The sequence below is a fragment of the Sinohyriopsis cumingii genome, chromosome 7 (assembly GCF_028554795.1).
Source record: "Sinohyriopsis cumingii isolate HCF-2022 chromosome 7, ASM2855479v2, whole genome shotgun sequence".
NCBI classification, from domain to species: domain Eukaryota; kingdom Metazoa; phylum Mollusca; class Bivalvia; order Unionida; family Unionidae; genus Sinohyriopsis; species Sinohyriopsis cumingii.
The window spans coordinates 90,996,093-91,009,383 of NC_142967.1; the positions used below are offsets into that span (position 1 = coordinate 90,996,093).

The 13,291-nt window shown below is 35.9% G+C and overlaps 1 protein-coding gene across 5 annotated transcripts in view; it reads right to left on the minus strand.

Moving 5' to 3' along the window:
- The window catches only part of LOC149795694 (dedicator of cytokinesis protein 1-like), a 215,837-nt gene that overhangs the window by 110,572 nt on the left and 91,974 nt on the right, over nt 1–13,291 (minus strand). For all 5 annotated transcript variants that reach the window (XM_089965574.1, XM_089965572.1, XM_089965573.1 and 2 more), the window contains exons 24-28: nt 13,144–13,278; nt 9,944–10,052; nt 7,983–8,053; nt 5,822–6,059; nt 3,579–3,659 (exon numbers count right to left, since the gene is read on the minus strand). In XM_089965574.1, coding sequence (XP_089821700.1) covers nt 3,579–3,659; nt 5,822–6,059; nt 7,983–8,053; nt 9,944–10,052; nt 13,144–13,278 — 634 coding nt within the window. The remainder of the gene's footprint in view (nt 1–3,578; nt 3,660–5,821; nt 6,060–7,982; nt 8,054–9,943; nt 10,053–13,143; nt 13,279–13,291) is intronic.

Here is a 13,291-nt window from a genome sequence, read left to right on the forward strand (position 1 = left end):
ATGTTTGTGACATGGAGTGGGTATGGATGTGAAAATATACATTGGTTAAATTCAGACTGACAGTATCCTAGTCCTATCAAACAGGGAGGCAGATTGAACTTGCCCTCTCCATCTTGAATTGGCTGAGGCAACTCTGATCTACGATGATCTTAACTTGTTGTTTGCTTTCCAAAAAAGAAAACTGCCTTGAATAAAACCCAAGGGATTGTAATCTTGGGACAAGCTCCACCACTTTTTTATGGAGTGTTTTTTTTTACGAGTGACCATATCACTTGTTGTAGAAAGGCATTCTTCTCCTGAACTGATGGTGCATCCATGATGATAGGACAGGAGAGGAGAGGAGAGGGGAAAAGTTGATGAACAAAACCTGAAGCCCCTCTCAATCACCTGGATCACACACACACACACACTTGCCACCCACCCATGAAAAAGAAAACTGCCTTGATCACCCATGAAAAAGAAAACTGCCTTAAATAAAACCCAAGGGATTGTGACCTTGGCACAAGCTCCAACACTTTTAAAAAATTTTTTTTTTACGAGTGACCATATCTCTTGTTGTAGAAAGACATTCTTCTTCTGATGGTGCATCCGTGATTATAGGAGGAAAGGGGATTGTTGATGAACAAAACCTGAAGACCCTCTCAATCACCTGGATCACACACACACACACTCGCCACTGACCCTCTTCTGAGGAAATAGGGAGATTCAGGAAGCTCAAAATTAGGTTTTTTACTGCCTCTGTATGATTGCTTCCTAAGGATCGATACTGGTGCACATGTGACTGAGATGATCCCTTGTCCTGAGGAAGCTTAATGTCCCTTGAAACTTGCAGCGGATGAGTGATTCCAAATGACCATGTGGGTTGAGCAGTGAGGTGGAGGGGTAGTTCTTGACCTGCCTGCCTCCAAACAGCCTCTATTCTTCCTCTAAAGTAATGGTGACCTGAACAAGGTCGTCATGAAAGGGAGTATGGCAAGGTTTGAGAAAAATGGATCACAGGCATGTGAAATGTTGTATCTGGAGTAAATTGGTCAAACTCGTCAAAATATTGGACACGGTATGGTGATCAGCCCTAGTCAATAACCCTGGAAATCCTGGCCGTCACCTCCCAAGCATGGCTATTGCTGGGTGTCTCTGTTGAGTCTGAAGGGTAACAATGAGGCCAAATCCGACACTGAAGGAGGTGAAACGACATCCCAAACCAGCTCTGACAGGAATGGAGCACATTTGTCCACCTTATAAAAGAGACAAGCATACTGATGAACAGCTGCTATATTCTTGTGAAGTACTTGGAGATCAGTGCAGAAGGCATCAGTCATCTTAAGTCTATCTGACTGGGGAAGGAACCAGAAGGATTATATCTCTTCCTCCATGTCGAGATTTATTGATTATTTAGAGTAGCGTTAGGGGGTGGATGGAATTCTAAAGTAAATAACACTCTATAAATATCCTCTACGGCAGCTTGAAAGCTAAACTTCAGTCCATTCCATGGCTGATCTGAGCATCATGTTAAGGATGGTGGATCTGAAGGAGTTCCGTCACACTCACTGTACATCTAGGCCCAATCTGGGTCTACTTGCAGCTCTGGAGAAGACATACTAGGTGCTAAGAAGACTCAATTTCATTTCATTGAAAACATCACTAGCTTTCCCCTGTGGATAAACATAGAGATATGGATGTCCGGCACTGCCAATACTGCCAGCTGGTTTGCCTGGCAGATGGTCAGTCTGGAAGCTGGAGGTATAGAAGATGGTTGCCTATCAACAGTATGAGCCACTGCAAGGGCATGGCTGGACAGACAGCTTTCTCACTGAAATCTTCGTCATAGTAAGGGCATGTTGCCTATGGTACAATTAGATGGATGGATCTGTCATAGCTAGCTGGATCGATTCAACAAAAAGGTCCCCAGGTTGGAACGGCCAGAGGGCCAGTTTGACGATGCAGTTTTATTATCCATTAGATCCAATGGATCTGGTACAAACCCAATGCTTTCTGACTTATAGGCACAGAGACATGCATGGACATGCGATGGGGGCGATTATGCCCACTGGGCTGCCTAAAATACAGACCCCCCTCCCCAGTTGGAAATGCAAGCAATGAACTAGTTTGCTGGGCCATCCTCTCAAAGGTCTACCGCGCTGGATGATTGGTGATAGTTATATGGATGGATCACTGGTAAATGTGCAGTAGTGTAAGGAGGTGCATCCAACTGATCCAACATGTATCCCATGCACCATGACTTACAGACCTAATGGTCATGCTCAGACATGCAGAAGGACTTACGCCAAATGGGCTGCCTAAAATTGGGTAATACTCCCCAATGAGTCAGTATCGCAAACAACAAACCATAGGTTGTCTTCTTTGACTTATTCCATCTTTCCTTCCCTTCAATGCAAAATGGACTATTGCTTCTGAATGGCATTTCATGTATTTAGTAACTATTTCTCCTGAAACAATACAAGAGACAACAAAGCATAGATTAGCAAATTAGTATGTGACCAACTAGCTAATAGCATAGATGAGCAGATCAATATGTGACTAACTAGCTAAAATGATAGCCCAGATGTCCTCTATCCACATATTACAGACTCTGCATATAAAAGAACGATGTATAATTAGTATCGACAAATCAAGAGTCATGGTAGACATCCATGCTCTTAAGTAGCATAAACAGCATTTAAATGACATTCTGCTGAAATGATACAAGATAAAGCAAAGCATAAATCAATAATTCATCAAGTTACTAACTCGACAATATTAATATATTCCCCGTTACTAACAAAGGACTTGAAAAACTCGGTGTAGACTATGCTTGAATTTATGTACTTCAAGTTTTTAGTTTACCTTTCTACTGAAACCTTACTCAAGAAGGTACAAACCAAGCATAAATTAGCATTGCAGCATGTTAAAAGCTTGTTAAACCAACTCTGTTACAAAAGGAGCAAGGGAAAAAAGTCAAAGTAATGACCTTGCAGATGTCAATGATAGCATGGTATGATGTGGTCTTAAAAAGACAAAGTCCCTAAAGGTGACAAAATCACTCATATTGTCAGAAATTGTAAAAAAAAGAATGTATACAACCTGTAGCAGAATGATTAATCCACACAATAAATCCAAAACATTGGATGAGTCAATCAGAACACAAAAATGGCTTGGATTGTCGGAGGATGTTATCCTGCACAAGGGGAGGTATTGAGCAAGAGTTATTACCCTTTGTCTATTGTAAAAGACAATTTTCGTCTTTTAGTAGGGCTGGATTTCGAGGTAGCAGGCTAATAATCCTGATATAATGTGATTGGGGAAAGTATTTGAAGAAGAAACAGGAGAGATACTGACAGAAGGGGAGTATGTGATTATGTTTTCCAATACTGAGAGAAGAGGAATATGTAACAATACTGTAGTCCAAATATGAAATAAATCAGTAAGAGCTTACGGAACTAAAAGTACTGTAGAAGCATGAAAAAAAACCACACACACGCACTCACGCACGCACACACACACGCACACACACTATGCAACCCCTCCCTCCTCTTAGGGATATAATAATGACAAATATAAAACAAAATCTCGTAACTTACTGAGAGCGCATTGATAGTTGCTTTGATGACTGTCTTCAGAATAATGTCCATCACAGTACTGATATCATTGTCATGATACATCTACAATTACATGAACAACAACACATGGTAATGCATATGTAACAATCCTTTCCAGTACTTTTCTTGTCTCAAACTTTTTTAGCGTAACATATTGTAAAATCTTCTAAATCCTTTCTTTGCGATTTTTACAAATGTAATGTCTAGCCATGAATGATAAGGGAAAAAAAAATTTCATAAAGTAAAGTTTTGTACCTCAAAAGTATGTGTACCGCTGTGTATTAGGGTATTCCTGTAAATTGTATACCAGAGTTATATTATTGTAGATTTTGTGAGAAACATACACCTCTCCTTCAATAACTCACGCACAATGGAGTCCAAAAACACAGACTGCAGTATGTGACAGTATGAATTACAGAATGACCTCTGAAAAATTAAAGGATGTGCAGTCCCAGCTAGACATCAACAATGAGAAGACAGAAAGGGGTCGGTTGTGAGGTGTGTGCTGTTAAAAGGTTTAATACTCATTTTATAAATGTCAATTAAATATTTTTTTTTAAAAATAAGTTGTTCACTTTTTAAGTTTTCTGTATAGATTACCTTTTTTTTCAAGATATCCTTTGAAAATCAATAAAAAATTGCATTAAGAAATTTCTGCACAAATTACATGTGTACCTCTGAAAACACTGCATTTTGTCACTGCTTTTCTGCATGTGACTGTGGATATGTTTGAGTAATATTGCTGATTCACAACAAGACCATTTTATCAAAACTAGGGACATTTATTTCATGAAACAACAACCATCAAAACTCTTATTTTTAAAAATATTGTTCTACTAGTAAAATAATAATGTTGGGATTTCACTGCAAGTAAAAATGAAATATCTACTCATCCCTGAGCAAACCTCTGAGTGCCAATTCTGGAATTTTAAGTTTACTTAGAACTCACACCCCCATAATGAACCATGTCTGTGAAACAAAGTTTTTGCGCACCAAGCACTCCTTTCACCAGCTTCTCTTGCACTGTTGGTATAAACCACTGATTAATGTTAGATCTTTTAATAATTATGTAACCTACATAATAATATTTTTAACAGTGTGCAACTAGTTACTGAAATCAGTTGACCTGACACACTGTCGTGACTACTAGTTCTAACATGGGTAGGATTTGCTTGTCTTTTAACTTTTTTGTTAATTATTCCATGCCTTTTATTTAATTTTATATAAAAGACATAATTACTATGATAATACAAAGCAGGTCTACTTTCAATTCATTGTAACAATAAAACAAAACATCCACAAATCAGAAATCAAAACACAACACCTAATTAGGTTCTCAGAAACACTCTTGGACATAGCTATGAGAGTAGATTAACACTTTTCACACTGAATACAAGGGAACACTGAGCATTTATGATGATTATACTGAAACTGAATTAAAAGACAAACTAAACCACAAATTTCATGTCACGAAACTTACTTTACTGATAATTATTTCTTAAAGTGCTGTCAACAGTAGTCATTTTTGACATTTTCGTAGACTGAAATATTGTCAAAGATTCTTATTTACAATGTTCCAAGAATATTTTTGTATAGAAAACTTAACAAAATATATTACTTTTTATTAACAGTTTATCATGATGTTAAATCAGATTTCTGGGTACTAAACACTGTTTTTAATGATAAAAAGAACAATATATCTAAGTTTCGTTTGCTAGTTTTGATCACAATTTTCTTCACATTGAACAAGTACCAGTTCTTTTGGTATTTTTGGGAAAAACAAATGGGATCCATGCCTGACCCTGTCCACAATTTATCTTGGTGTGAACAATTGAGGGAGAAGTGTAGTCTGTAAAAATGTAATAATGTTTGGAAGAATCTGACAAATACAACTGTCCTGTGAATATGTAATAACTTTTTGGAATTTTGTTGTGAAAAATGAAAATATGCTTTTAATATCACTAAAGTCAGAAAAAGATTATTCAGGAATTTCTATTCATTACTAATGGAAAACTATTGTAGTATCAGCATAGTGGAAAATACTGTAGTATGTATTGCTGGAATAAAATACCACAGAAAACCAGAATACCATGCACCTCTATAAGAAAGTCATGAAAGTATCCATTCTGTCCATTTTTTGGGGTTAATATTTTGTATTCTGGCATTAAATTCTTCTAATTAGAAGCCTTAATACTGTATTAAACAAGGTGTCCGGAAATACTTACCCTACGTGCAGGAGCAAAGAGAGTATCCATAATATTGCTAAGGACTTGTATACAAGATGGAACTTCTTCAGACAATTCTAGCAGTTCACGAGTGTAACTGAGCATTGTAGGTAAAAGCACCTCCCGGCACTCTGGCATCCTGAACAGTTCACTTTGGACTAGATCATCGATACACTTCAACTTTTGTATCCGTAACCGGTTCTTTGGCACATGGTTAAGAAACTCAACAAACAACTCACTGTGCAAGAAAAGAAAAGGCTGAAATTTATTCACCAAAAAATATGAATGCCTTGAGACTAAAATAATTATACCTTACACGACTGAGTTCTCTACCTTTTTCAGTTGTTTTTTCTTTTTTGTTTTTCATTTACTTCAGATTGATATGAATTTATGAAATAAGTGATATTTTAAGATAAGAAAATTAATAATAAATCTTTGAGATGAAAAACCCCCAAATATCAAATTCTTTTAGCCAGCTTCTTCAAATTTATGTTCTTCAATGTTTTGCACTATTGTGATAATTTTGCATTACATATGTAAACAAGAAATTCTGTAGTTTCAACTTTTGTAATAACTCCTTAATGCAATGGTAAATTTTGTCGAGCCTACCACAGGTACTATCTTATAAGTTCATTCAAACTGCAAACAGAGATCCTATCTGCTGTAGCATAATGTGCCTGCAGATCAGGGTCTATGCTATTTGTTCTACCAATTACTCCTAGCAAACTGCACAGACCGAGATCTGCAAGCACATTATGTGACAGCAAATCTTGGTATGTGCAGTTTACAGTTGGACTTGTCTTATAAGCAAGTAGAGATGGTACCTCGGTCAAAGTTTGACATACAAATCTTGGTATATATGTGAGAATCCCTCTGTATGTCCATCCACACCTGTGATAAGTCTGAATTTGGATTTTTTTAATTAGCAGCAGTCATGAGCATCAAAGTCTGTTCTTAACTGTTCAACATATCCATAAAATGTTAACTGTTACTATGGGACATTGGGGCTCATGACGGTGGCAATGACAGTCCATAAAATGTACAGGAGAACCTCACAACAACACTTCATTACAACACAAATTCAGATACAGCTACTGATACTATCTCTCAGACACCCCTTATTAATGACACTATTCAACACAGCCAAGCTGACAAACTGATAAAAATAACTCAGCTTCAGAAGCTAATAGCATACAGATAATAATTACTGTTCTTAAACATACTCATTCTTCCCTGTGTTAAATAATGGGGCTAATTATGTTAGAATAGGAGGATTGAGCACATTTCTATTTGAAAATGCAGAATTCACCAATACATTATGGAAGCTCAAATGGTAGCTGCTGTGCAAAGAGGCTGCAAAAAAATATCAAGGTGCCTTGTAGCAAGCCGTAACAACTTGAAATCACAACTAGAACAAATAAAACATTAAATCCATCTTTATTATCCATTTAGTCCTTGAAAAGAAACAAAAGTTTGTGACAGCTGCATGTAATACTGTCCATAGAATTTTGGAGTCAAAATTGGCATTGTTTCTGCATTGGACATAGTCATTGCTTGGGCATATGACCAACAAATCATGTGGCCTACATATTTTTGTGATGTCTGAGGTCAAAGATCATGTGACATATTAAATTTTTGAGGGAAATTGGCTAAGCAGGTGAGTTTTGGTGACACAGAAAATGTACGCCACATGATTTGTGAATTACATGCCCAAACAATGCGAAAATACCAACTATCATGTTCTGTTCATATAATGTTTACTTGTATTTATGCTGAACAAAGAGGTGAATCATTTTTTACAACTGAGAAGACATGCTACTGTGCAGTTTTGATACAGTCCCCATATCAAGCTTCGATCTTCCAACCCAACATAACCATCCAAGTATGTCAAAGGCTAGGAATCTTTACTGATACATTACCCTTCAACAAGTTTTCTTAGTTGTGGCATGACAGAATGATGGATATATGAATATTATGCAAGAAAATTAACTAATGTCTAACATCAAATACACAAATGTAGACAAAACATAACAATATATACAAGGTGCACAAGCAATTAAATAAGCAACTCAAGGAAATACTAGTTTCATACATTTCTTGGTCCATACTGAAAAATAACAAACTGTCTGCAAGACACTTATGAGTTTCTCAAAAATCTCACCTGAATTCAACTGGATTCATTACTTTTATGATGTCTGGAATTGTGGCAGGCATATTTTTCAAAGCATATCCCTGTAAGTAAAAAGGAAATCAAACTGACTGACAAACTGGAGTGGGTAAATAATTGTTTCTAATTATAGTGACTTGTGCCTGTAAATCATTCTACAACAAATGGTATTATTAAAAAAATAACCGGAAAAGTAGTACCATGAGTCATGGGTACACAAGGCTTGACTGACTGACTTAGAACCTAACAGGGTTAAATTATTTGTTGAACCTTTGGAACAAACTGACATCTGGTGCTGTTGTTGTTGCTGTTGTTGTGGGTTTAATGACATGTTTCAGCACCTGATAGGGTATACATGATGGCCAGTATAAATGGTGGAGGAAGAACTTGGGAAAACCCCAGTAAGAACCACCATGGGAAGCTACTGACTCGAACCCATGCAGTCAGAAATCAGACTGGTAATGGCAAGCACTTTACACCACTTGGCCACATGGGACCCCCTGACATCTTTATGAATATTTGTAAGTATTTGTAAGATAAAAATAAAGACTAAGCTCATGATTCAAAAAAGTTTTAAATTTCCCATGCAACTCTCATGTAAGATGTTAAGCCATGCCAAACTTCGGTTCCTTTCTATGAAGGCATTAATCCTGTCAATTTCAACAAGCTGCTGTAATGCATGTACCAATCAATGCATATGTGCCACAATGAAATGTCAGTCATGACAGGTTAGACTACTGAAATTAACAATATAGACAAATGACACATCATGTATCTGGGATGAGTGCTTCTATTCTAACCTGATACTATTTCAACTATAGGTAAATTAGTATATATAATATAAACCACAAAATTTAAGTTTCCGGACTGGTAATTGTTAGCAGCATGATATGCTAAATCTTATAGACAAAAGATTGTGGTCTGATGGGGATATTTTCAATCAAGGATACATTTAGATACCTATGATATGAACAATTTGCACAACCAGTTTTAACGATGAAACTGATCATATCTGCTGCTGCATAAAAAAATATAACTCAAATGGCACAAATGACTAAAATGGGCTCCTTTCATACAGGCTTCCATAATTTCATGTTGTTCCTTCCTCCATTTGCATGAACAGTATGCCTTCCATTCACCCTTGAAAGGTCAAAGGCTGCCATAATGAAACCCTGTGGCACCAGGAAGCAATGGCTATAAGCTGGTATAACCCTATATGAGATGAACACCTTTGACTTCGGTGATCAAGTGCTAATTGTCATCTGCATCATGACTTTTAAAAATTGTGATGCCAATAAATAATAAATGAAAGAGCCTTTCGAAAAAGGAAATATTTTGTCAAGCCAAAATATATTATGATGAATTAGACGCAGGAACCTGATTAACCATGTAGGAAAAAACAATATGAAAGTGTGGTATAAATTATAAATCCTATATAAAAGCATCTCTTATCATATAATTTTCAGACAACACTACAGATGTCAGACAACTGATTTCCATATCTCACCGTGTTTATGAAGGTCAGTCAATAATGCAAAATATATAATGTTATAATGCCACACTGGGTAATGGCTAGTCAGGTTTTTAACAGCACATTGAACACATTATTAGCTGTATCATGTCAAGGAAATGGCAGCTTAAGGCCTTTCTCCAAGGACACATCCAGGCAACTGACCCATGCTGACTTAGGTCAACCAGAGTGGAAATCTAATCTGCAAAACCCACAATTATTAGTTAGACACACCAAATGATCTACTTACTGTTCCTCCCCTCTAAGCATGAGGCACTGATGTTGAGGGCTAAAATGTACAAGGTACATAATCACATCTCAAATTAAAACCATAACACTGTACTTTCAGTTCTGGACTATGGTGAATATACTTTATAATATGATGAAACAATCTTGTATTTATCTTTGCATTATACATAATTTATGCAAAATAGGAAAAATTTACCTGAGCACGAGCAGTTTGGTTTGTCTGGTACAACATCATGCCTCCTATGGCCTGAATAAGCTGTCTGAGAGTGATTTCAAACTGCTGTTTCCCACGATCAGTATTCAAACTGCCAGATAAAACATTTTCTTACAGCAATTTTACCAAAAAATACAGTACAACGTTTTTTTCTTTATATTCAACTACTGGAACCTCCTACAATCATTTCATTTTTTTGCTGATGTGCCATTTATACTTGTGTATAAGCCCGTTCGTGTATAAGCCAACCCCCAAAACTGAACAGGTATAAATACTAAAATGTGCATGACCAGCGTATAAGCCAACTTACAACACTGAGGCATCTCAAGATGCATGAGGTAAGTTCTAAATGCATTTATTTAGGTAAACTTGTATTTTAAAAAATGACAGGTATACTTATCTCGAGGTTGGCGTGCATGATTATTAAAAAGAAATGGTATAAACTTGTTTGAAAAGTAATTTAATTAATTTTCTGTTGTCTTATAAAGTTTTGGAAATAATGCTTCGAAAGTTATGCTAATACTGTAAAAGCTGAGGTGTAGTTTGCTTTGATGTAAGTGACCTTACACCATACCTGTCAACTTTCATGCCGGGAGGAGAAGAAAAAAAAGATTTTTGGGGTAGCTCTACGCCTACCTCCCGATTTCATAATATCTTCTGATTTTTGCATTGAACTCCTGATTATTACATTATGTCTTCGATTTTCATTTCTTCTAAACAAGAAAAGTCCTACTTGTTTTGTTGTATCACCTGTGAATTATTGTTGTGACAAAATAATTATTTTAGTATAAAGAATTCGCTTCACTAAATAGAATGTTAAGTTTAAACATTATTCACTTAAATTCATGATTTTGTTACCTCTACAATAATACAAAAATAAAAAATAAACCAGAACAAAAAAATAAACCACAACAATAAAATCATCCACAATTAATTTCAATCCCAAAAATGATCACTATAAATGCTGTAACTCCATATGCTATAGCTCCATTCACACAAAAGAAACTTACACAAGTGAACACCTGGCATTTTTATACCGTATATACACCAAACTTATATAGTTACCGGTCAAAATTCCCTCTTATCACAAGCCAGTTTCAGGGTTTTAATAATTAACTGGCCTGAACTGCTGTCTCAAAACAAAAGACAAATTTGCTGACTATCAACATAGAAGACACCGAAACATCAAACCTTCCATTGTGTGGAAAGTCATTTTCGTTCAGCTAAAACACAAAACTAAAACTGATTGATGTTGATCTTAGTTGATCTCTATGAGAATTTTAGCCTTTATTATTACCACTCTCTATGAACATGTAAATTATGATGGTTATGTGCCTTGTACAAATAAATGTGCATACCTTTTTAAAAATATTACCTCAATTTGTAGAATCTTAGGACACAGAAAAAATTATTGTTTCGTGTCCCATGATTTACAGCCATTACAGTAGTCTACAAAAAGACCTAAAAACCTAAAAACTGTAAAGTTTACACACTGGCCTGCAGATAAGCCGACTCCCCCTTCTTCCAAGTCTTTATTTTTTCCTAAATTATGTGGCTTATACGTGAGTATATACGGTAGTCGAATTTATTAAAGTTCTATGGTCATAAATATCTCTGAATGAAATCCTGAAATGAGACTTTTAATCTTTATTTCTTTGGATACAGAAACACTGATTTTGCAACAAAAAGAAGACTTCAAGACTTTTTTCAGTCAGTACATGCTTTTGCACGTATAAACTGTTGCAATACAACTTTGAGAGCCTTCTAAAATGTTGATTCTGGTCATTACAATGTTGATAAATAACTATCACAAAAGAAAGCAAATACAAAAGCCTACAAAAAATGATAATTATCTACTTCTGCATCTGCTGTGTCTGAAATCAGAATCAAATAGACCTGCTTTTACGAGTCACAATGGCATATCCCCATGTCTTTTAATACATACCACCCACCTCTATCCTTGTAACTATCCCACCAGGATCATGGACTATAGCCCAAAATCCATTACATACAGGTCTCCCCCATTATAATGCAATTCCAAATATAATGTTGTACCACTATCGACACCATTACTAAAATCATACCAATGTATAACAATAAGGACTGAAAGAAACCAGGTGAAACTCAGTCTTATATCTTCATTTCCTTTTCAAAACACCATTTACTAGTGCTCGCTAGATCACGGTTCTGTATATTATGCTATTCTCAATATATCATAGTTCCCAGTATAGCATGGCTTGGTATATAACACAGTCAGTGGTAATGGACCCTTAGTACTATGTTATAACAAGAGAGCTGTACATTATATCTCTTCACCTACAAATGCCTGTGAAAAGATTGTTAAAGGTAACATTACATCAACAGTTATTGCTTTATCCTATATTCCTTCAAAAAAAAAATATTTTTTTCCCTCCAACTGTTCGTGGAGATTTGCTGACCAGTTAAGATTACCTGCCTTCAACATAAAGTAGCATTAAAGCCTGAACAGAGAATAAATTACTCATTTAGCTCAGCGACTTGCTTTTGTATATGAGGAAAAAGCAATAAGTGTGATTTAACTGGTTCAAGAATGATCACCTACATTAAACATCCAAATTATTTCATTTGAATGAAACTATTTTTTTCAAAAACTGTAACCTAACCTCAGCTGATTTGTTTATATGTTGTATCCAAGTTAGTGCCTCACATAATCAATATAGTCTTGGTGCATTTAAGCATATAACTAATGCACTGGATTTCATAAAAAAATGTTGAAAAATTAAGGAAATACATAAAGAACATAATTTTAGCGATGCCTTAAAAAAAATTTCAAAAAGTGTTATTGTAAATGGTACAGAAGCTACTAACTTTTTAATATATATTTGACCTTTCACCCCTTTCCAGGGAACCCATTGGGGGATGGGGCAAAAAGCACCAGCCCTACATCCAAGCACATTTGCTCATCACATTGTTAACTTATCATCCAAGTCTGATGAATTTCCACCTAGCAGTTAAGGAATAGATTCAGTTACAAATGGACAGAGGATATTACACCCCTCCTTCATCAGATATAGGGTATTACAATATCCGCCAATTATATCATGGGGTTAATAACAAATTTCTCTGGATTTATCATACTTTCTGCTGTTCATACTGAAAAAATCAGATCTTGCTTAAATGGAAATATGGCCTTATCATCTTACACAGCAAAGAGTTCTCTGGACTTGATAATAAACTTGAAGATGTATTCAAGGGACTTCATGGCAGTGTGGAGGGAACCTTCATGTTGTGAATCATCAGCACTGTCCACATATTCCTTCAGGATCAGCATCAGCTTGCTGAAATCATCAG